General features: G+C 39.9%; 1 protein-coding gene across 1 annotated transcript in view; it reads right to left on the reverse strand.

Moving 5' to 3' along the window:
* Positions 1–3,606: 3,606 nt before the first annotated feature.
* Positions 3,607–23,593, reverse strand: part of LOC143281401 (uncharacterized) — a 21,063-nt gene continuing 1,076 nt past the window's right edge. Inside the window, exons 2-5 of the mRNA XM_076586609.1 lie at positions 19,066–20,519; positions 17,140–17,863; positions 8,145–8,383; positions 3,607–6,773 (exon numbers count right to left, since the gene is read on the reverse strand). Coding sequence (XP_076442724.1) covers positions 6,000–6,773; positions 8,145–8,383; positions 17,140–17,863; positions 19,066–20,184 — 2,856 coding nt within the window. The 5' untranslated portion in view covers positions 20,185–20,519 and the 3' untranslated portion in view covers positions 3,607–5,999. The remainder of the gene's footprint in view (positions 6,774–8,144; positions 8,384–17,139; positions 17,864–19,065; positions 20,520–23,593) is intronic.

Here is a 23,593-nt window from a genome sequence, read left to right on the forward strand (position 1 = left end):
TGAAATTGAAGTTGACGCCATTCAAAGTTTTTACAATTTGGGAATAGAGTTCATTTACAGTGTGTGTGTGTGTGTGTGTGTGTGTGTGTGTGCAGACACTACAGTGCCAATGCCTGTCTCCTGCCCCTGTGTTCACTTTGTGTGTGTGTGTGTGTGTGTGTGTACGCACTTGCTACCTATTTAATAATAATAATAATAATGGATACTTATATAGCACACTATCCAGAAATCTGCTCTAGGTGCTTTACAAAAACGCTTTGTTAACATAAAACATTACATCTATGTTACATACACACACCAAAATATGACTACACACACACACACACACACACACACATGCGTGTGCGCGCACACACACACACACACACACTGCATACATACATTTTAACAATACATGTGTATCTAACAGCTACCCTAACACATACACACACATAGGCAGGCACAAACTTACATAAACACACTGAATGAATGAGTTGTGTCAGGTGGATTTTTTTCTGTTGACCTGCTATTGGGCAAGCATGGTTTTCAGACTATGATCCGTTGATGGTCCTTCCATTTCTGAACATGTTTGGGACAGAGCTGTAATGGGACCAAGAGTTACTTTTGGATTGTCTGTCCTTTTCAACCTTCCAATCAAACATGCATGATTATGTGCAGAGCACCATTGAGAACCACTGATGTACGAATTAAGCAGCCCCTGGAAAAGATTTTTGAAAGGTCACCTTCATGGCAGTGTTCACTGTCATATTGATTTCAGCAGTTCTCATTGGAGTTCAGTGTGTATGTGTGCAAGTATGCATTCTGTAAGTGTCAGTGTGTGTGCATGTGTGCCTGCATGCACTGCGTGCGTGTGTGTGTATGAATGTGTGTGTGTGTGTGTGTGTGTGTGAGTCTGCAAATCTGCAAGGATGTGTGTGCGAGTAAGTGTGTGCATGAGTGTATGCAGTTGTGTATGTGTGTGTGTGCATGAAAGTGCACGGGAGTGTAAAAATCTGCAAGCATGTGTGTACAGGTGAGTAAATGTGCATGCATGCATGTGTGTATGAGTGTAAGTGTGCATGCACACACACGTCTGTGTGTGAGTTAATGAGCATGCACATTTGTAGTATGTGCACATGTGCATTCTCATGACAGCGATTTCTCGCAAACCATCAGATGTTTCAATATATGGATCACTGACAAATGGTAACAATATACAATTTGTTCATCAAGATTACTCATGGCAATTGTCATTTAAATCATGATCATCGTGAGGTCTAGGAATCTTTATTTTAGTTTTGTTGTTTGGAGTTTTTCTGTGGTTACCCCCACTCCCCCTCCCCAGATTCAAACACTCGACTGTTGGCCGCCATTCTTTCTCCGTCTCTGGACCTTGTAATTGGAATGAACTTCCTCTTTCGCTTCGTCAGGTCTCCACACTCAGCTCTTTCAAGTCTGTCCTTAAAACCCACCTCTTCCCAAAATAGCCTTCCTTCCCTGCCTCTTCCTTGTCTTCAGCTGTTTCTTTTTTTCTCTCTCCAGTTTTAGAGTCATGCAGGCGTTTGAATGACTGGTGTGAAGCACTTTGAGTTGTCTCTGCACAAGATTCAGCGCTATATAAATATAATAATAAGTATTATTATTATTATTAGCCATTCTCTTTTACCAGTGTTTTTTTTTTTCTTTTTTCTGTTTTTTTTTGAAAGAAAAACATTCTGCACCATGTCTCCACTGAGGATGTGTTTTCAGGTCACCTTCAGTCTTCCTCACACTCTTTTTTAATTTGGTGTCCCGCAAAGGGTCACTCATGGAAATGCATATGGTGGCATTCTAAGGACATGTTCTATCCAGCGCCATCTTCTTTGCTCAGTGGTGATGTCCAACAAAGAGGTTCTTTTCTGGAGTTCTGTGTTTGAGATGACGTCTGGCCAAACAGTTTTCATACTTCTACCAAGGCAACACTTGTGGAATGTTCACGGCTGCAAACCTGGACAAAACGAAAAGGGTTTGCTGCTTAATTAAGTTTATTAACTTATGTTGGATAGAAAATAACAGAAAAAACATCTTCCAAAGCTCATAACTCACTGAACCACTTTGAAACTCACATGCCAGGACATCCTCAACAAAGTAAAGTTGCAAATGATTGTCTTCAAAAATAGAGTCTGCACCACAATAGAAAAAAAAAAGAGAGAAAAGAAAGAAAGAAAAAGGTCTCCTACCTTGCTTCATGGGTTGAAAAACGACCATTTTGTGTCATATAAATGTATGCATATATTCTTCAAAGTGAAAGCACAAGAAGGGGTAAAACCTTTAAGAAAACTATGCAAGGGTCTCTTTTGACCCACGATACACAGGAAGATATTCCAACAGCATTGCTGCTGTAGTTTTCGACCCACAAACACATGCAGTGTAAATATATGCATAGCGAGGGTCAAGGAATTCCAGCTTATTATAATTTCAAGTCGATGCATGGTCTGTCCAATCCTCTCTGAGCCAGGCAATCACCCCATACTCTTTGCTCATTGGACTTTCCATGCATGTGCATGCATACATACATGTGTGTGCATGATGTGTGTTTGTATGCATGTGCCGTGGTTTGTGCCTGACTGACATGTTATTGTGAAGCACTTTGACATGTTTAAAGTGCTATCTACATTTGCTACCATTATAATCACTGTCAAGAGAGAAAGTAAAAAAAAAAAAAAGAGCAACAGCTCAGCAAGCACAACACAAGTGGACAAACAATTGTGGCCACTTGGTGATCACTGATTGGTTAGCACCCTGAAACAGCTGTGATTGGCTGATTTTAGTGGAATTGTGTGAACTCATCGAGAACAGTGACTCAGGAGTAGCAGACCGCTGGAGAGTTCCGCAGCCATCTTGGATCTTGCACATGCGCATCAAACGTTTGAACTCAAAATTGCGAGCAATGCCAAAGGCGATCGACATACGCACAAGCAGCAAACATGTGCTGTCCTCCATTTCTTCAGTTGATACCCTCCATTGCTACAAACAAACTCTGTACAATAGCTGTCCTATGCACAATAAAAACAAAATAAGCAAAAAGTTGAAAAAAGAAGCCTGCTGTTTTGCACATTCTGCCTCTCTTAATCGCCTTCGTTGCTCACAGTCTTGGAAAGCCAAAAAACTTTCAGAGCACAGACGATGTGACACACCTCAATAAGCCATGTAAGCATGGAACTCTCCAAAGGTCTGTTCTGCAGGAGAGAGACAGACAGACAGACAAACAGAGGGACAGAGAGAGACAGAGACAGAGAGACGGAAACAATGACACAGAGAGAGTTGATTGTGTCCTAACTTAGTTCAGTGCTGATTTGAACATGCACATAATTCATGATTTATGACCAGCCAGGACAAACCTGTACTGCTGTAGAAATGGGAATGTCAGCAGAATTATATATAAGCATGTTCAGATTAGCAGTAAAGCTAAATGTGAAAACAGAGAGAGAGAGAGAGAGAGAGAGAGCCCAAACATACATAAAAAGTTACAAGTAATGTGTGTGTGTGTGTGTGTGTGTGTGTGTGTGTGTGTGTGTGTGTGTGAGTGTTTATATTGTACCAGTACATTTATACAAAAAATTCATCCTCAGACAGAATGAGAAAAGTCTGCATTTTGTTTTATTTATTCCTGTGACTGTGTCTGAAAAAAGAGAAGAAAAACACAATAAAGCAAAATTATCCATTTTTGTTCAGGAAATTTAACATACATCTCTTGCATGTACGTGCATGCGTGCGTGTGTGTGTGTGTCTGTGTATCTGTGTCTGTGTGCTTGCATGCGTGCATGTTTGTATGCATTCATGCATGTGCATATGCATGTTTGTGTGTGTGCATGTGTGAGTATATGCATATATATAAATGCATTAAAACACATTTAACTGTCATTTGAAATTGCAGATTAATTCATCAAAATTTAAACAGAACGAATACAGCAGATTACTTTTACTTTTTTTTTTTCTTTTTTTTTTTAAAGAAGAAATAATGAGACAAATGACTGTTGTGTTTTTTCTTTTTTTTTTCTTTTTTGATTTGATATATTCGGAAATTAAGGTATTGTCTTCGTGTGACCTGAGATAATAAAAACAGTGACCAGTTAATGACCATTGGTTTTCCATGACATGCACACACACACACACACACACACACACACACACACACACACACATCTTGCTTGGACAGTAGTACCTGTGAAAACTAAGTTTACACCTACTACTGATTTTCCTTTCCTCTTGTCAACTTCTCAACTCTTTTAATGAATCACCCAGGGCTGATTTTAAAATACCTTCATCAGCATCATCATTGCAGCAGTAAAATTAACTGCACATCTAACAAACAAACAAACACAAAAATCATATTAGCATAGGAGGAAAAAAAATATATGTATATATATATACATATATATATCAACAAAACATTTTTCTGATGACAAATGTTCATCAACAAATCAAGAAATAATTAAACAATTACTGTTGAGCAGATTTTTGCATGAAAAACAACAACAAAAAACCACCAACATTTAACTTCTTTTCATATGTAATGGAATGCTTGAGTTTACACTTTACACACAAAATTATCAGATTATTTTTTTTAACAAAATCATTTAGGCAAATTGCATACTTTTCAATGTAATTAACACAGTGAAGCAGAATAACCCTCAAATAATCACAACCTGTGATTTATAGAGAGCTGTAACACATACTACTGACACACACACAAGTGTGTAACTAGCAATGTGGTAAAACAAATAAAACAAATATCAAGACATTTTTTTATTATTTTTTACTCTCCTCTCTGCATACAAAAAACTTGCATGCACACTTACATGTACACACACTCTCTCTCTCAAACCAATGTTGTACATTTCACCAAACTAATGATGGGCATAACAGCCAATGAGCATTGGACTTTCAATCCAAGGGTCCTAGGTTCGATCCTGGTGTTGACATCTGGTGGGTTAAGGGTGGAAACTTTTTTTTTCCAAAAATTTCCAGGTCAGCAAACATGCAAACCTGCCTGCAACCTGATCCTCTTTATATAATGCTCATGCAGAAGAACAAGTATATATGGTTTACAGATCCTCAAAGTGTAAATTGTAATCCATGTCAGTACATGGATTTTTTTTTCTCATACAAACATACCCAGCATGCACATCCACCCAAAAGAAAGTATAGATGCCTTAACCAATTCAACTCTGACTCTGAGGAGCCTCGACAGGCTCCCATACCATACTGATGCAGAAAAAACACATAAAACACACTGTTTTTCCTCCAGATCACATGTCAACATGTCTGGGAATACTGTAGAAGTTAGTTCCCTCCATGCATATATGTAGGAACATGAAAACTGTCTTAATCAAGTTAATGAGACAAACTTTGATGCCAGAGCAATGCTCAAACACAGGGCTCAAGCCTATATGAATACGGCAGTTGCAACCCAAGAAAGCAGGTGGCACAGAAGAATGAAAACAACAAACTACAAATTCCTTATCAAATGGTTTGCTGCTGATTCTGTTATGCATGATATTATTGTGTTTCCACAAACCGTTATTTAAACTCTTACTGGGGATACCAAATGATTCACATGTGGATTTTATCTGCATAGATGCCCACACAAATGGTAATCAGGCATATCTCTTGATGCGAGAGATCTGAAAATTTCCACCATTAACTTGCCAAGCACCGCTAAGATTCAAACCCAAGACCCTTAAATCTGAGCCTATATCTTGAAGTTTAAAAAGTTATTTAACAGTGAACACAGTTATTTAGCAGTGGCATCACCATCTTTTCAACCAAATTTGTTCAAAAGTTTGCATAAAGAAAAAGGTGAGTAAATCACAAAACATAACAGACAGCATTCCAGTCATGAATGACTGACTGCATGTCCTTGCTGTATCTTTATCTGTTTTCATTTTTTGACACTATTCAAGCTTGGCTTCGGCATGCTGACTGACCAAAAGTTGAACACAATGAATTTTCCAAAGAAAGGTCTTTTGATCTAATGCTCATGATTTAGCGCCCGCTTCTTCCTTACCAGCTGTAGCTCTTGATTGAACATGGACTTTGCAATGTTCTTCAAGATGCTCTGGAACCAAGAATGTACGGTTGCACACAAAGCAGATGATGGGATTGTGATTGGTTTGCACCTTGTGTCTTCTCAGCGTGCCTGCCTCGATGAACGCCTTCCCACACACATCACACACAAACGGCTTCTGGCCCGTGTGAATCTTCTTGTGTCTCTTCAGGTGGCCAGTCTCCACAAAGGCTTTGTCACAGACATCACAAACAAATGGTTTATCACCTGTGTGGATCACCTGGTGTTTTTTCAGGTTCCCGCCATCACTGAAAGCCTTGTGGCACACATCACAGATGAAGGGCTTGCGCCCTGTGTGAAGGATCTGGTGAGTCTTGAGGTTGCCAGCCTGACTGAAGGACTTGTTGCACACATCACACACAAAGGGCTTCTGACCTGAATGCGTCAGTTTGTGGCGCACAAGGCGTGATGGGCGAGAAAACGTCTTGCCACACTCTTCACACTTTACATCGCCTTTACGTTTTCTTGTCTCCGCTGGTTTTTCTCCATGGGTGTAGGACAGATGGCGCTTCAGGTTGTTGGCATCTACAAACGAAGCGACGCAGTGTGGGCATTCGTGCAGCTGTTCACCATGTGCGGTGGCTGTCGTCAGGGTCTTCACTGGAGACCTTGGTGCTGACACAGAGGATGTGATTGTAGGATGCTTTTCATCAACAGTACTCTCTGGGGAACACTTCACCTCTTTCTGTAAGTATAACATCAGGAAAATAAATTAAGAATAATGACATACAACATCAGTATTTGATTTGGGATCACAAGCACGAGAACGTAACTGAATCACATTAATGAAAATAAGATATTGTCACGTGTAATATATATTTCTTGTATAATGATACTGGGAATACAGACACCTTGCTCAGTATGATTCAGGATTTCCATACATGTGATATATGTGACTGACAGAAACATTGATACTACTTAAGCTATTACGTTCTGTTACTGTTATTATCACATGAAATCTGTGTGAATATATAATACATACGCAGACCTGGAGTGTTGGTTTGGGTCAGTGGTTACTAGTTTTAATGGACGAAATGATGTACCGAGGTACTGTGTGTAGGTAGCACTAATTGCTGTCTTATCTGTATCTTGTGTGTATGTATGCGTGGATGATTGGTGTTGTTATCATGTGCTACCATTCAAATTGCACAGACACTTGGTAATATTTACACCGGTTTAATCCACCATCTTGATCCAGATATCACGTCACGCTTCCTGTGACCTTTGACTCTTTATAGTAGTTATTTCCCTTGTATTACTATCTAGGTATAGACACGACAATTGCCACACTAAAAACTATATAATCATAGAACCTACAGCAAAATTTCTGTAGAAATATTCACTTTCAAAGTAAAACAAGCAGACTTTTAGACAGAAAAAAAGTGTAATGCTGCACTGTGATGAAATGCTCTCCCCAATACAGAGGAACCTGGTGTGACAAGAAAATATTACAATCCAATCAAATAGTGATATCTAGATGCAATTTTCAGCATTAATGAATGTTATGATCATTCCAAACAAGTAAAAGGGATTTGGAATTGAGAAATTAAGGAATCATAGTTTCATTATCTTTGCTGTGAAAGGCACCGAGATGAGGACAGAGCTTAGTGCACAATTATCATTTTGCTAAAGCTGCTTTTAATATTCATATAACTGGGGTTTAATTCAGATGACTATAATTACAAGACTATCTTACAGTCACATCTCATACAGAGTATCATTAACTTACAGTCATCAAAATTAAACAAGTTCTTTGTTGATTCTATTTAATTTTATTTTGACATTGAGTGCTAATCAAAGTAAATCCCTAAACAGTGTTAACAAAATTGCCTTTTAAACCATATTATTACTTTTTTCTATTAAAAAAACACCAACAATACACAATATCAAACTTTATTGTCTATACTTTGGTACAGAGATTTTCTTTTTGCCAGCAGCACATGTCCATCATAAGAAGAAAACAACAAATGAAATGAATAGAAAATAAAAAGATAAATTAAATGACACCAAAAAACAAACAAACAAACAAAACAAAACAAAAACCCAAAAAAGTTACCTGCCAAGGTAGAGAAGAGATGGAAACTGTGATAGATGCCTTGCTAACTGTCCTCCTATCCTCCTTGTTCGTTGTGGAAGCCTGGTGACTTGGAGCGAACTGGACAGGGGACTGGCAGGCATCATCACTGTCATCATCTTCATCGTAACTGTTGATGCCTGCTGCTTGCTCTAAGGGCTGACCTGTCTGGGCTTGCTTCATTCCAGCATGTGCAGTCTTAGAACGGCCTCTGGCTGGTTACATTCTCTGTGTAACCTGAAGGCAGACCTGTTCCTTGTTACTGGTGGTTCTGAAGGCTGGGGTTTGTTACTTCCTAAAGTGAACTCGACATACTGCAAGAGATACCCATCACATCGCATGGAATTTCCACCAGATTTATCCATTTATCATGCCAAGAAATATGATTCAAAGAGTTCAAAACATGTCCTAAAGGATTCACATCCGTATCCATTGAGTTCTCTCTATATAACAAAGTCACATTTGTCCCCTTTGCTATTATTTAAGGCTTAACTGTATTAGCATGTGGATTCCTGGCAAGGTAGAGAACTGTATTTGTGATGCAAAGACAAGTTCTGTCTATCTGACCACCCTTTAGACTGGGTCTGAAATTCAACACAAAGTCACTGTTTAGTTGGCTTTTATCAGTGTCTGTTTCATCATCTGTATCATTAACATTTTGGTTATCAGAGCTTCCAAGAAGGAGCAGGTGGGTCTGATTTGGAAATGAGATGGGGCTTCCCCCTTCTCTCCAACATATTCATTCTCTGACTGGAATCTTTTGCAAATGGCTGTCTGCCTCTCATTATCGTCTTTATCCAATTCCATTCTGACAGAGAGTGAACTATGCATTGTGAAAACAAGTGCATTCATGTGCCTAAAAGTAAAAACTGATGTGCTCATGCCCTTTCTCTATGAGCATGTCAAGCTCATAGTAAAAAGAAAATGTGTTTGTTGGTTTTTCCAGTGCACATATTCGCATGCACGCAAAAAAAACACACATACATGCATCCACTCACTCACATATTGACACATGCGCACACATTTTACCATCAGTCACCTTCACACACACACAGTCCCTGTACTCACAAAGAGATGCACACATACACACATATGATCCCCATCCCTGTCCAATCCCTGGAGTCATGGGAACATGAAGCCATGGGTATGTCAGGCTGACATGTGAAAACAGCTCAGTAAAATGTACATATATGTATGTACTTGTGTCTCAGTGTTGTCTCCTGTCATGATGGAAGTTAGAACTATGACGATGGTGTTAGTTGTAAACATAATGAAACTGATCACCTGACAGTTTTTTCTGTACATGTTCAAGTTTCTATGATGGTAATTAGTGTGTCATCAACATTAATATCTTGGTGTGGCCATGTGTTGAGAATTTGTGTTCATTGACATTATCAGTTGTGTCATGCAACATGTATTAATTGGGGCTCAGTGTGTATGTAGTATATTTGCTTTGGGTTTGATACCCAATCTTTTTTTCTTCTTTTTTTCTGAGGACATGCCAATCAGGATCAGAATCAGCATTGACAGAATGCAGGGGCCAATCTGGCCATCGCGGGAGGGGCCTTGGAGAGCGCATGTTAAAAAAAGAAAGAAAGAAAAACCGTTTCTGTAAGTGATGGAAAACAACAGCTGGCAAGGAACTTTTGATGTCTGCATTTCGTGCTGCGGCGCGCGTGTGTTGCAGCGTATACGTATGCATGAGATTATCCCAAACATTTCCCCAATTTTCCTGGAAATTAGTACGGAAACGAACAGTTAATGTCACAATGAACAGAACGATGGAGTCCCCCCCCCCCTTCCCGCCCTCCCTCCCAAAACTGAAAGCCCAAGGAAACATGCAGCACAAGGACATCATCCCAATCACAACCCCCTGAATTTGGGATACTGAAATAGAAAATTACCTCAGTCCCCAAATGCACGTGTTTCTCTACATCCATTGTACATTAAGTGATGAATATGTACAGATCTAGTCTACAAATCCATCGTATTTAAAGATGATTCGACATTTTAAAAAACAGTGGCACTTCGTGTCAGCGAAACAACCCCCTAACTTAACTCTCCACACAGGAGAAACACAGGATGGATTATGTTGTTACAAATTTCCGCTTCCTGGTCGTCACAGAGACGGGTCAGATTCCACTGTTTCAAACACAGACAAAATCCATTATTTCCAGAATTACCTGGGTCTGTTGCTTCAAAGTGAAAGAATTTATAGCAAAGTGTGGAGAGACAAAAAAAAAAAAAAAAAAAAGAAGCAAACTCAGTGCTGGTTAAGATCGCCTAACCAATCCAAATAACATTTATACTCACAGACCAAAATGACATGCTTCATTATTTGCATCTTTTTTGTTTTGTTTTTTTTTTGTGTGCATAACAATTCACTGTGTGCAGGAAAAAAAAACCCACATAATTTCCACTAATTTTCTATGGCCTCTGATAACACTAATGGTGCAGGAACACAGACAGTCCACTTAATCATGTCCTTTTCCATCACAACCAGCTGGTATTGTGTGTGTGTGTGTGTGTGTGTGATGCGCTTGTTCTAATCTGAACATTATATGATACCGCCATTTTAACATGTGCAACAAGGTTGTTTATAAACCATTTACCATGTGTATGTTCTGATCAGCATTATTATACAGTCATCTATCTGTACAGAGTATCTGCTTCTCACAGTGGCATGGACTGTACATGTGTGATGTTTTCCATCAGCTGAGAATGGGGTTAATGTCCTTGGCTGGTTAAATCTACTGATCCTTGGTCCAGTCCGTGGGACAGTTCAAGCAATAGTTGTTTGTGGGTGCTGACTAGTCTCCCAGCATCCTCAATTTCTTGCCAGCTCATGGTGCAGTGTAAATCTCATGTGCATATTTCTCTCAGTTTTTGGGTTTTTCTTCCAGTGATTGCCAGGCTAAAATATCCATGGACAGACCAAGCTTCAACTTCTTAAATATTATCCGACTTTAATTTCACAACAAATCCACTCCACATTTGCAAAGAAAGCATTCAAGTGGTCAGCATGCCAAATATAAGCTTGATCAGTTCAGGATGTGGAATTACACTAACAGCAGCCCATTTGATGACAGCCTTTCAGACCTGCCCAGGGGCATGTAATAAACTAATTCCTTGCAGCTTATACATCACAGTACTGTTGAACTCACTATTCCTGTTGTACTCACTATTCACACATGACTGTGCAACTCAAAATGAATGTAACATCATGGTAAAGTTTGCTGATGATACTACTCTAGATGGGCTGATTACGAACAGTGATAAGTCAAAATACAGGGAAGAAATACTGGAATTTGTTAGCTGGTGTGATCAAAACAACTTAGAACTCAATGTATCAAAAACAAAAGAATTAATTTTACATTTTCAGGAAGACCAGATCTGCCCCCTTACCCCTTGTCATTAAAAACAAGCAAGTCGAGATCATCAGCAAATTTAAATTTCTCAGACTGATCATTTCCAACGATTTGAAATGGGAAAATATGGAAAAAAAAATTGTTAAGAAAGAACAACAGTGCCTGTACTTTATTCGGCGCCTCAAAAAGTTCGGAATTAAAGAAGAAATCATGGTTGATTTCTACCGAGCAGTCATTGAAAGTGTGCTAACCTTCGCTATTACTGTTTGGTATGGAAACATTTCCAAGGCAGAAGTTGCAGCCCTTAACAGAATCGTAAAAACTGCCACCAAGATTACTGGGGCTGATCTACCTTCTCCAGAAGACATATATTATAAGTGGCTACTCAAAAGAGCAAAATCAATCAGCCAGGACAAATCACATTCAGCTATTGGGATTTTCAAGATGGTCGATGGTACAGAAATATAAGGATGAAAACCAATCGCTTTTTACCCAAAGCAGTCAATGCCCTGTCTCTCGAACAAATCCAGTATGATAAATAGAACTGCACAATCAACAGCCATCTACCTGAAGATCTAGTCTGGAGCCCCATCCACATGTAATATGCGGCTTCTGTTCAAACGCGCGCGTGCATGTGTGTGTGTGTGTGAGAGAGAGAGAGAGTGTAGTGTGTGCATGAGTGTAGTGTGTGCATGTGTGAGTATGCACAAATTTTTATATTGATATGCACTTGTATGTATCCAAATTTCTACTGAATCTGTGTTTGTGAATGATTTTCAGTTCAGGTTCGTACGTTGTTATGTACTGCTGATAATCAGTTTGATAAGAAACACTTGTAATGATTTGCCTTTTTCCAAGTGTATCTGATGTTAATAATAATATACTGACCATTACTGATACGTGTAATCCTGGAAAAGTATAGCCTTAAAAAAAAAAAGAAAAAAAAAAGAAGCAAAAACCATCTGTAATTCTCACTGGCTATCAACTCCATTTCAGACTCAGGCGCAATAGCTGGGCGGTTAAACTTAAAGCGTTGGACTTTCATTCTGAGGGTCCTGGGTTTGAATCTCGGTGACGGCGCCTGGAGGGTAAAGGGTGGAGATTTTTCCGATCTCCCAGGTAAACATATGTGAGGACCTGCTTGTGCCTGAACCCCCTCAAAAGATCAAATTACATGTTAAAGATACTGTGATCCATGTCAGCATTTGGTGGGCTATGGAAATAAAAACATACTCAGCATGCACACTCCTAAAAGTGGAGTATGGCTGCCAACATGGCATAGTAAAAACAGGCATACATGTAAAAGCCCACTCGCGTACATACGAGTGAACGTTGAGTTGCAGTCAACTAAAGCAGAAGAAAAAGAAGACGACTCATTTTTTTAAAGCTGACTCAAAAGAAGTAGTGAAACTGAAAACAAAATGGCTTTGCTCATTATCTGCATGTATGCATGCATGTATATCTGTGTATCTATCAGAGTTTTGTCTACAGAATTTTTCCAGAGGACACCACTTTCATGTTGCCATGGGTTCTTTTTCAGTATGCCAAGTGCGTGCTACGCACGGGACATCAGTTTTCATCTCATTCAATTGACTAAATGCTCACTTTGATTTTCCAGTCAAGCTTGGGAGAAAGGGCAAGACCAGGATTCAAACCCAGATAAGCGTCTTACCATTCACATATGTACAGTATGTGGCCAGTCGAGCTGTAAGTAGACTGTACATTTAGTTTCCCAGAATTAGTTGCAGTGAAACAGTTGTGATGTACATTAATATGATGTCTTGTTTATTTCATGATGGAAATTTACCCTGATGGTTTTGTGTGGCGTCCGAGTGAGAATGCGCAAGAGAGAACTGAACAGCATGTGCCTGAAAATACATACACAGGTTGTTGCTTTCATGTACTGTAGCTGTGCTGGCATTATGGTTGCCCGTATTACTATAATTGGATTATCATTATCATTTATATGTGCACTGACTTAATTTTTTTCCTGTAGAATTTCTTGTGTGTGCTTGCAATGACTGGTTTTCATGTTACACCTTTCCCTTTTTGATCTTACTTTTTTTCAAAGGGTAGGATGAAAAAAAAGCTATATAACTGTAAGCTTACTCTTTTACCATCAAAAAAGATAATTTTGACTTAACACACACATACTCCCACATTTAGTGTCACACACTGTTGCACACACAAACGCACTCATGTTCATTTATACACACATGCACACACACACACACATTTGAAAGAATGCAACACAAAGGTCTTGTTAGCATTCATTACATGTTCAAGTAACCATCTCCATTCAGACTATGCAAACTGCATTTCTGAAAATAACAAAATAAAATAAAATAGAAAAACAAAAGACACACACAACCAAACCAAACCACCACCAATACATGTCACCTCTTATACTTCTCAGACTAGTCTCCACCAGGCAAATTTTTCAGTGTTAACTGAATGTCAATTTCAAGATCAATATCACTGAGTATGATATAATAAATTTTACCTCAGTTTCTGTAACAAAGCTGCACTAATTTTTATTTTTTTAATTTTTTTTAAAGAAAGGTAGGGGAAAAGGGACAAAAAAAAGGACATCTATATTTATCATCAATATAACAGTATGACATTCACACCTTTTACACAGGGAATTGGAAACACAACATGATATTCATATAAAGTCAAATGAAAAAAAAATGACAGTAAAAAAATATTATGTACTGCACAATCACAAATGAGAGACAGAAAGAGGGAGGGGAGTGAAAATGACATAGAAATGAGAGATAAGACTGGATTTCATGTGTGTGTGTGTGTGTGTGTGTGTGTGTGTGTGTGTGTGTGTGTGTGTGTGTGTGTGCAGCTTCACCTGAAACACACACACACAAGCAAATGAGAAAAAGAGAGGGATTGCATTGTATTACTCTTTTGTCACAGCACATTTCTCTGTGTGAAATTGAGTATGTCACTACACTGAGCGCCACCCATTTTTTGTATATTTTCAGCCTGCAATCTTTTTTTTTTTTTTTTTTTTTTTTTTTTTCCTATTGAAGTGGATATTTGTACAGAATTTTGCCATGGATAACCAACTTTTATTGCCATGGATTCTATAATATGCACTAAGTGCATGCTGCACACAGGACCTCAGTTTATCGTATCATCTGAATGACTAGAGACAGAGAGTCAGTCAGAGACAAGAGAAGTGAAAGTAGAAAGTACAGACAATCATCCAAACTGTCATAATGGAAATAAAATGCTGCTGCAAAGATGCTTGAAGAAAGCAATGGCAGCGGAAATACATCACAATACAATGAGTGGGAAAACATTTAAAGGTCTAGAGAAGGAAAGGGAGTCTAGAGAACATAGTAGGAGATTTAAGACATAAAAAGGAGGAAAAGCATTTATGCAAACATGCAAATTACTGTAGGAAAACAAGAAGAAAAACAAACAAACATACAAACTCCAACACCCAGTAACAAAGCCAAACAAAAACCAACTTTCAATTTCATAAAAGGGAAAAAGTACTTAAATTAGATTTTTTTTCCTTCTCTTGTTTGTTTGTTTTGCTTTGTTTTGTTTAGCTGCTCCATCATCCACATCAGTTCAGTGGCATTTCCCTATTACTGCTCATCATGAGTCCCCCACCATACACAGCCAAAACTAGATTCACCCACTGCAGTCCCAATGCTGGCAGTCTACAGGGGTCTACTGATCTTACACTGATAGTATGCCACAGTACAGAGAAGACCCTGCACTGCTGCTGAGTTGCTGCAGCAGAAGTGCCAGTTCTGATTCAGCATACCCAGGTCTTCACTTACTAGACCCTTTACTGATGACAGTGATCACCAAGTTGTCAAGCCAGACCGAGTGAGAATCACCCCAACAAATCTGCTTAAAAGTTTGGCAAGAACTCAACACAAACATGGAAGTGAAGAGGAAATTAAAACTGAGGTCACCTTGATAACTGGTCATAAAAGGCCACAGAACTTGGGACAATTTGTTTAGAGCTATGTTTTTTTGTGACAAACGTCACAAAGCTATTCTCTATGCTTCCTTTGATTTAAAAAAAAAAGAAGAAAAAAAAGTCAGTATCACCTAGGCTTGAGAGATATATAGTATATACAGACACATGCAGTATTGATACGGAAATTTGAACACTTCCAACAATCAATCCATGAAGTGGATAACTTGAGCTATGTGGTCAATGTCTTTTCATTTGTATGCATACTTACTCAACTCCAGGTAAGCAGCTGGCCATGGTCGGAAAAATCTCTACCTCTAATGGGACTGGAACCTGTGTCCTCCTAGTCCCAGTCATCACTCCATGATGCTTATCACTGAACAACAGTGGTCATCACTCCATGATGCTTATCACTGAACAACAGTGGTCATCACTCCATGATGCTTATCACTGAACAACAGTGGTCATCACTCCATGATGCTTATCACTGAATAACAGTGGTCATCACTCCATGATGCTTATCACTGAACAACAGTGGTCATCACTCCATGATGCTTATCACTGAACAACAGTGGTCATCACTCCATGATGCTTATCACTGAACAACAGTGGTCATCACTCAGTGATGCTTATCACTGAACAACAGTGGTCATCACTCCATGATGCTTATCACTGAACAACAGTGGTCATCACTCAGTGATGCTTATCACTGAACAACAGTGGTCATCACTCCATGATGCTTATCACTGAATAACAGTGGTCATCACTCCATGATGCTTATCACTGAACAACAGTGGTCATCACTCCATGATGCTTATCACTGAACAACAGTGGTCATCACTCCATGATGCTTATCACTGAACAACAGTGGTCATCACTCCATGATGCTTATCACTGAACAACAGTGGTCATCACTCCATGATGCTTATCACTGAACAACAGTGGCTGATGCTTTAATTGTATTTATATTTTGGGGGTGCCATGGTGTTGATTGGGAAAGTATCAGTATGTTATATTTAAAATCTGACATTTTTATTGTGACTAAAGCAATATTTGTGAAAGGGTAAATAGGCCAAAGTCATGGGATCCATTTCAATTTCTATACTGTATTGGTCTTAGAAATGACTGCTTTACATATTATATATAAACAATATGGAAAGCAACAGACATATTTTTTCAAGTAAAATGATTGTTTCAAAGAAAACATTGCTTTTCAAAGAGTGAATTAATTCCTGAAATGATTATCAAGATTGATGATTTTCGCTGATGTGCAGTGTCTTTATAGAAGGGGTGATGAGATTACATAGATTTTCTATTGTCCTGCAAAGGCTGGTCTCTCTAAGATTTGCAGTTACTGACAAAACATCATCTTTTAAAGATTAACATTGACAGATACATACACAGACAACAAAATGGTTAATACACAGACTTACTTTGTGAACACATGTGATTAAAAAACAACAAACAAAACAAAAAAAAGAAAGAAACAAACAAACAAAAAAAAAGATTCTGAAAAGTTGACTTTCATAACAAATTTTTTTTAAAAGACAAAATGTTTTCATGATTTATATGATATGCAAATGATACAAATTCACAGTGAGAAAAACAAAAAACAAAAAAACTGTCCATGATCTGGTCATTTCTCATGACTTGATACTGGCTCTCTCACTGCCTGCACCATCCCCTGATTGACAGTGAGTCTTGCTGTGCTCCTCAAGATGCTCTGGAAGCAAGAAAGTGCGGTTGCACACAAAGCAGATGATGGGATTGTGATTGGTTTGCACTTTGTGTCTTCTCAGCATGCCCGACTCAATGAACGCCTTCCCACACACATCACAGGCATACGCTTTGTGTCCTATGTGGTATTTTTTGTGCCTCTTCAGGTTGCCTGTCTCTGCGAAACCCTTGTGGCAGATGTCACAGACAAAAGGTTTATCACCTGTGTGTATCACCATGTGCTTTTTCAGTTTCCCCCCATCACTGAAAGCCTTGTCACACAACTCGCACACAAAGGGCTTCTTGCCCGAGTGAAGGTTCTGGTGGATCTTGAGGTTGCTGGCCCGGCTGAAGGCTTTGTTACATATATCACACACAAACGGCTTTTCCCCTGAGTGCACCACTTTGTGCCGCTCCAAGCGCGAGGGCCGGTCAAACATCTTCCCACATTCCTCACACCGCCGCTTGCGTTTACGACCTTTCTCATTTTCTCCAACCTTTTCTGAGTGGATGTAGGACAGGTGGCGCTTCAGGTTGTTGGCATCAACAAATGAAGCCACGCAGTGTGGACATTCATGCAGCTGCTCTGGAGTGGAGGCGGGGGCCATGCCATTGGCAGAGGCAGTGATGACATGAGTTTTGCGTTTGTGACATTTTGTCTCATCCTGTAACACAGCAAAAGACAATCCACAGCAGTGACTATAATCAAGACAGTGACAATATTACTTATTACACAGCCCATGGAAGCTCTGAAAATAGAAACTTTATTCAGGAATATTCCAGATACACTGACCATATAACTTTTTTCTTTTTTTTTTCTTCAGTTAATATCTTTACACTGTTGTGATTAAGACTTTACCGCATACCTCAAATTAATAATTGTGCATAATTTCAAGCTGTTATATTAAAACACATACATTCCCTGCCCCTGCTACACACATGCATACCGATCTCTGTACATTATGCATTTCAACATAGGGCAGTTCACTCCTTTCTGGTTCAGATTCTTTTACTTTTGTAGATTTTGAGGATGAACGAATGGGACAAGTTTTCATATGATGTAAAAGTGATAATATTTTACTTAGTACCTGCACCAGTTAAGAAATGTTTGTTGTAAATACAAAAGACATCTCCTAAATTCTTGCATACACTAGACAGTGATACAGACAAATAAAATGGCAATGGTAAATAACATTTGTGCAAATAAGACAAAATGTCAATCAAATTAAATATCAAATTTGATGTTAATTTCAGTTTGAAGAAACACTTATCAAGGATTAATGGCCTTTACACAAAGCCATAATTTTTTTTATATGGGCTGAAATACAGGACAAATAACTGCTATCACTTTATCCTGAAAATTGTTACCTTTGTCACTGTCACTCTTTGCCCACTAAGGAGGAAGGTGGTAGAACAGTTTTTAGAAGGCACTTATCTGCCAATACAGAGTCTGTGATGATCTAAGTTCGATTCCCAGTCCCACTCTTTCTCCCAAGTTTGACTACAAAATCAAATTGAGTGTCTAGTCATTTGGATGAGATGATAAACCAATGTGTGCAGTATGTACCTGGTGCACTGAAAAAGAACCCACGGCAACAAAAAGGTTGTCCTCTGGCAAAATTCTATGGATGAAGTCTACTCTGATAGGTACATGAAAGGCATCCATTTGCATGACTAAGAGTGTTGGGTTACGCTGCTGGTCAGGCAATTTGCTCAGCATATGTGGTGTAGCATATGGATTTGTCTGAACACCTTAAGGTGACACCTTAAGAGACTGAAACTTGTCACTCTTGTTTCTGCACTGTTATAAATAGTATATATCATTATCACCATAAAGCAACATCAACACTGTCATCATCCATATTACCAGTTTGGCTCGGAAGGTGGACATGGGGAACTGCGACAAATCACTGTCACAGAGCGACCCATCATTCTCCTCCCCCATCTCCTCCCCCTCCCAGTGAGGGGAGGGGGACTGCTGGTCACGGGTGGACCCCGAGTCCCGCTGGAGAGGAGCAAAGTGGACAGGAGGGTGAAAGAGGTCCTCTTCCTCCTCCTCGTTCTTGGCAACAGCATCAGCCGATTCCTCAGATGGCCAACGTGTCCGGGCCCGTCCCCCCCTTTTTCCAGACTGGGCGCAGGTCTCCTTGCTGCTGTTCCCTCCACACACAGGCGACTTCCCTTCGTGCCTTGAAGGTAAGTGTCTGTTTGAGGAACGTTTATTACTGCGCTGTGAAGAATACCCACGAAGGTGCATGGTGTTCCCTCTGTGTGCTATGGATAACCCGTCTTTCTCTGAAACTAGTAAAAGGTTTCTATTGTGCCCATAGGGGTGCCTGAAACACTCAAAAGGGTCTTCACTCTGTCCCAAGGGGCTCCTGGCATGTTCCCTGGTGGCCTCTTTATCGTAAGTCAGACTGTGCAAGTCACTTTTGTCAAGAGTCAGGCCTTCAGTGGGTAAAGAAGTCCAGAATGAAGAATTGCACGCTTCAGCTTGCCACAAAGCCTGTTGGTCATTTTCAGCTCCAGGCTCCAGCTTCACCACAAAGCCTGTATTAACATTCTTGTGTCTGTTATAGTTTCCATCTGATTTGTCCTGAAGGTTGGTACTGCGTGTGCCACAGCTTACCTGCCGTTCATTAAGAGGTTGGCATGAAGAGGTGGGTGGGTGTAACTGGGAATGAAGGTGGGAAGGACTGACTGCTTTGATATGGGTGATTTCCCCCTTCTGTCCACTTTCTTTCTTCCTCTTCTGACTGGAATTATCAGTTAATGACCGCCTCCCCCTCAACATCACCGCTGCCTGATCTTCTGACAAGCCAGGGTGGAAGTGACGGTCAGGAAAAACAGGCTGTGCTGAATGACTGCCAACCAAGTGCTCCCTCACATGAATTCCATCCTCATGCTCCGCTGTTGAGAAATTGTCTTGATTTAACCTGCTCAAGGATGAGGATTTCTGTGCCATTAGCTTCTGCTGGGAACACATGAGAAGCACAATGCAACACAAGCCTTCCTCCTCCACCTGCAACTGAAAGTCACCATGACAACCCTGTGCTGCAGTTATGCTGGCTTGGTTCCATATTTGTGAATGTGTGCACCTTCATAGTTACAGCATGATTTCTGTCCTTCCATAAGCCTTATACTTTCACTGTCACATCAATATAAATATCTGTACCATCATTATTCAAACACTGCGCTTTTGATGCCTTGAGCATAGTGCCTGCTGATGACTACTGGTCGCATTCAATTTGATGAATGTCAAAGTGCTGTACTGTGTCTGTCCATATCCATGTTCACCAGATGGACTTCATCACAGAATTCCTGGAAACAAAAAACAGATTGCCATTTTAAACTGGTGCAGCAGTGAGATAGCAGCCAAGACTGATAGAAAAATACATTAATAGCAAACATAAAATGGCATCATTCATTAGTAGAGTTCACGTGTGTGGATGAAGTTACAATAATACAAGTACTGAAGATTTTGTTTGTTTTGTTTTGTTTTTTGTCTGAGATATATATCCATTAAAGTTCTGAAGGTGCATACCCCATTTTAAAACAAATGTAATATAAATCAATTCTTTGATCTTTCACTGAGCAAGCATGGCAAAGTGGTTAGCATCACTGTCTGATAACCCCTATTACTCACAGTATCAGAGGCATATTCATATTACTTCTGGGTCTATCAATTACAAATGATTCCTACTCAAAGAGTTGAGCGGTTTAATCTCTGGACATACTGTTTGTTGTCAGTTAGGAGAGTAACATATGGTGTCCTGTGTATGCCAAATCACACTCAGCATAACTGGAGACTATAAAAATGACTTGGCCTGCAACAAGTCTGGGCATGGCGGTGCCCATACCATTTGTGAGACTGAAGATGAAGCAGCAATGCCCTTCTACTCACAACTTATAATCAACCCATCCCTAAAAAAAATGGGGGACAAAAAAAAAGGGGATGTGCCAGAGGAGGTGGGGGAGGGGACGGGGGAGGGTACCCCAACAGATAAAAACGTGAAAACTCCCCTGATTTTCTACTGCATCTTCCCCCCATCCTTAACCCAAGTCCTAATAAAAACACACCACACATAACTAACCCTTATCATAGAATTAGTTTATACAATGCACAGTCACCGGCGTGCCTGCACCTGATGTGGCTCAATATCCCTTTCCTGAATCTTCATCCCCGAAGTCAAACCATGACACATTAAAACCATTGTACACCACTGACTTAGAGACTGTGTTATTATGTTACGTATGTATTATGTGCACCATCACATTTAACTTTTTATCCCCCACTTCCAAATTTTTACACAATGGATCTACAGCCAACCACATTTGGGTTCACCAAGTAAGTGACTGACAGTGCAGTGATGATCTATACCCTGACACACAGCCAGTGATCAAAAGACAATGAAAAATTACTTTTTCTGTCAAGTAGGTTCTCGGATGCTGGTATTACTATTTGCTGGTACTGGGATGAAGCTACTTAATCAGTCATGTGGCTTTCTCTCTTTCAGTCTTTGACTTTCTTTATAATATATGCTTTTCCTGCTGTGTGATCAAGTGCATGTGTGCTTATCTGTGAAAACCTGTCACTGTATCTTTTAGTCTTACAATTTAATGGTCATTCTTAATATAACAGCAATGAATAAATAAACAACAACAAATAAATGCATGGATAAACAACAAAAAAATCCAGTAATAAAGAAATAAAGTATGTGTTCATTCAACAAAAGAATGAAACTGAACTGATAAATAAAGTATAAACAAAACATAAGATTATCATGATAAACAAATAAATTTATGAAATAAGTAAACAAACACATACCAAACATTCACAACATTTGAAAAGAATATATATCATAATGTGACTGACAGATACATGTCATTGTTAATCATTTCCATCCATCAATCAGTTCATGGGTTGTGTGCACACAGGTTATGTATACAGGTGTGTGTGTGTGTGTGTGTGTGTGTGTGTGCAATTGATAACAAATTAGTATAGTATAGTACAGTACAGTACAGTACAGTATAGTATAGTATAGTATAGTATAGTATAGTATAGTATAGTATAGTATTTCAGCTAAAAAAACAGGCAGCACGGCCTTTTGCTGATCTTCTGATCAGAGCTAAGTTACCTAACTGTGAAGCTAATTCTAAACGATCTTTTGAGAAGGGAGAACAATATAACCCTGCTAACTACAGGCCAGTCTCCCTGACATGCATCATATGTAAGCTTATGGAGTACATAGTTGTTAGTGCTGTTATGCAGCACTTCGAGGCTCACGCCATTCTCAACGACAGACAACATGATTTTCGATGGGGGCGATCATGTGAGAGCCAACTCCTGGAGTTTGTAGAGGAGCTAACCACCAATTTGGAGAGTGGGAAGCAGACAGACATCCTAATTATGGACTTCGCAAAGGCCTTTGATCGTGTTGACCACAGTCTGCTGATCCACAAACTCCAACGCTATGGCATACATGGCTCCACTCTCACATGGATCAACAGCTTCCTCAAGGATCAACGCCAAGCAGTCGTAGTTGACGGTCACCACTCCTCCTATGTCAGCGTTAGGTCAGGAGTACCTCAGGGTTCCGTGTTGGGACCCTGTTTATTTCTGGCCTATATCAACAACCTTCCGGACAAGTTGACAGCACTGGTAAGATTATTTGCTGATGACACAGCAGTGTACAGGGTTGTAGCCAACAGCGAACAACAAGACCAGCTACAGCAAGACCTCCAGCGTCTATCGGAATGGGAGAAGAGCTGGGACATGCTGTTCCACCATGCAAAGCGCGTGTCTATGCCAGTCACCAGGAGCAGGAGCCCACTGGACCACTCCTACGTCCTGCACGACCACAACCTGGATACCGTCCACACAGCCAAATACCTGGGCGTCACACTACATCGCAAAATGACATGGGACAACCACATCAATGAGACAGTAAACAAAGCTAACCGAATGCTGGGTTTCCTCAGGCGCGATTTAAAGATCAGCTCCATTTCCATCAACTTATCAAAGAGAAGTTGTACAAGGCGTTCGTGAGACCCCTTCTTGAATATGCATCATCAGTATGGGATCCACACACACAGAAGAGCACAGACAAGTTGGAGGCCATTCAGAGACGTGCCGCACGTTTCGTGCTCAACCACTACCACAACACATCACGTGTGAGCCGACTGATCGATCAACAGGGCTGGCCATCTCTTGAGCAGTGTAGAAGAACCACACGCCTGGGGTTCCTCTATAAAATCCATCATGGACTATCCAGTGCCCAGTTATCCGGAGCAAGCTAGTCCCAACCCCACCACGACTGTGCCGTATCAACACCAGAACTCAGTATAGAGGTGGCTCATTCCTACACAGGACTGTTAGGGACTGGAACCATCTT

This window comes from Babylonia areolata, chromosome 4 (genome assembly GCF_041734735.1).
Source record: "Babylonia areolata isolate BAREFJ2019XMU chromosome 4, ASM4173473v1, whole genome shotgun sequence".
NCBI classification, from domain to species: Eukaryota; Metazoa; Mollusca; class Gastropoda; order Neogastropoda; family Buccinidae; genus Babylonia; species Babylonia areolata.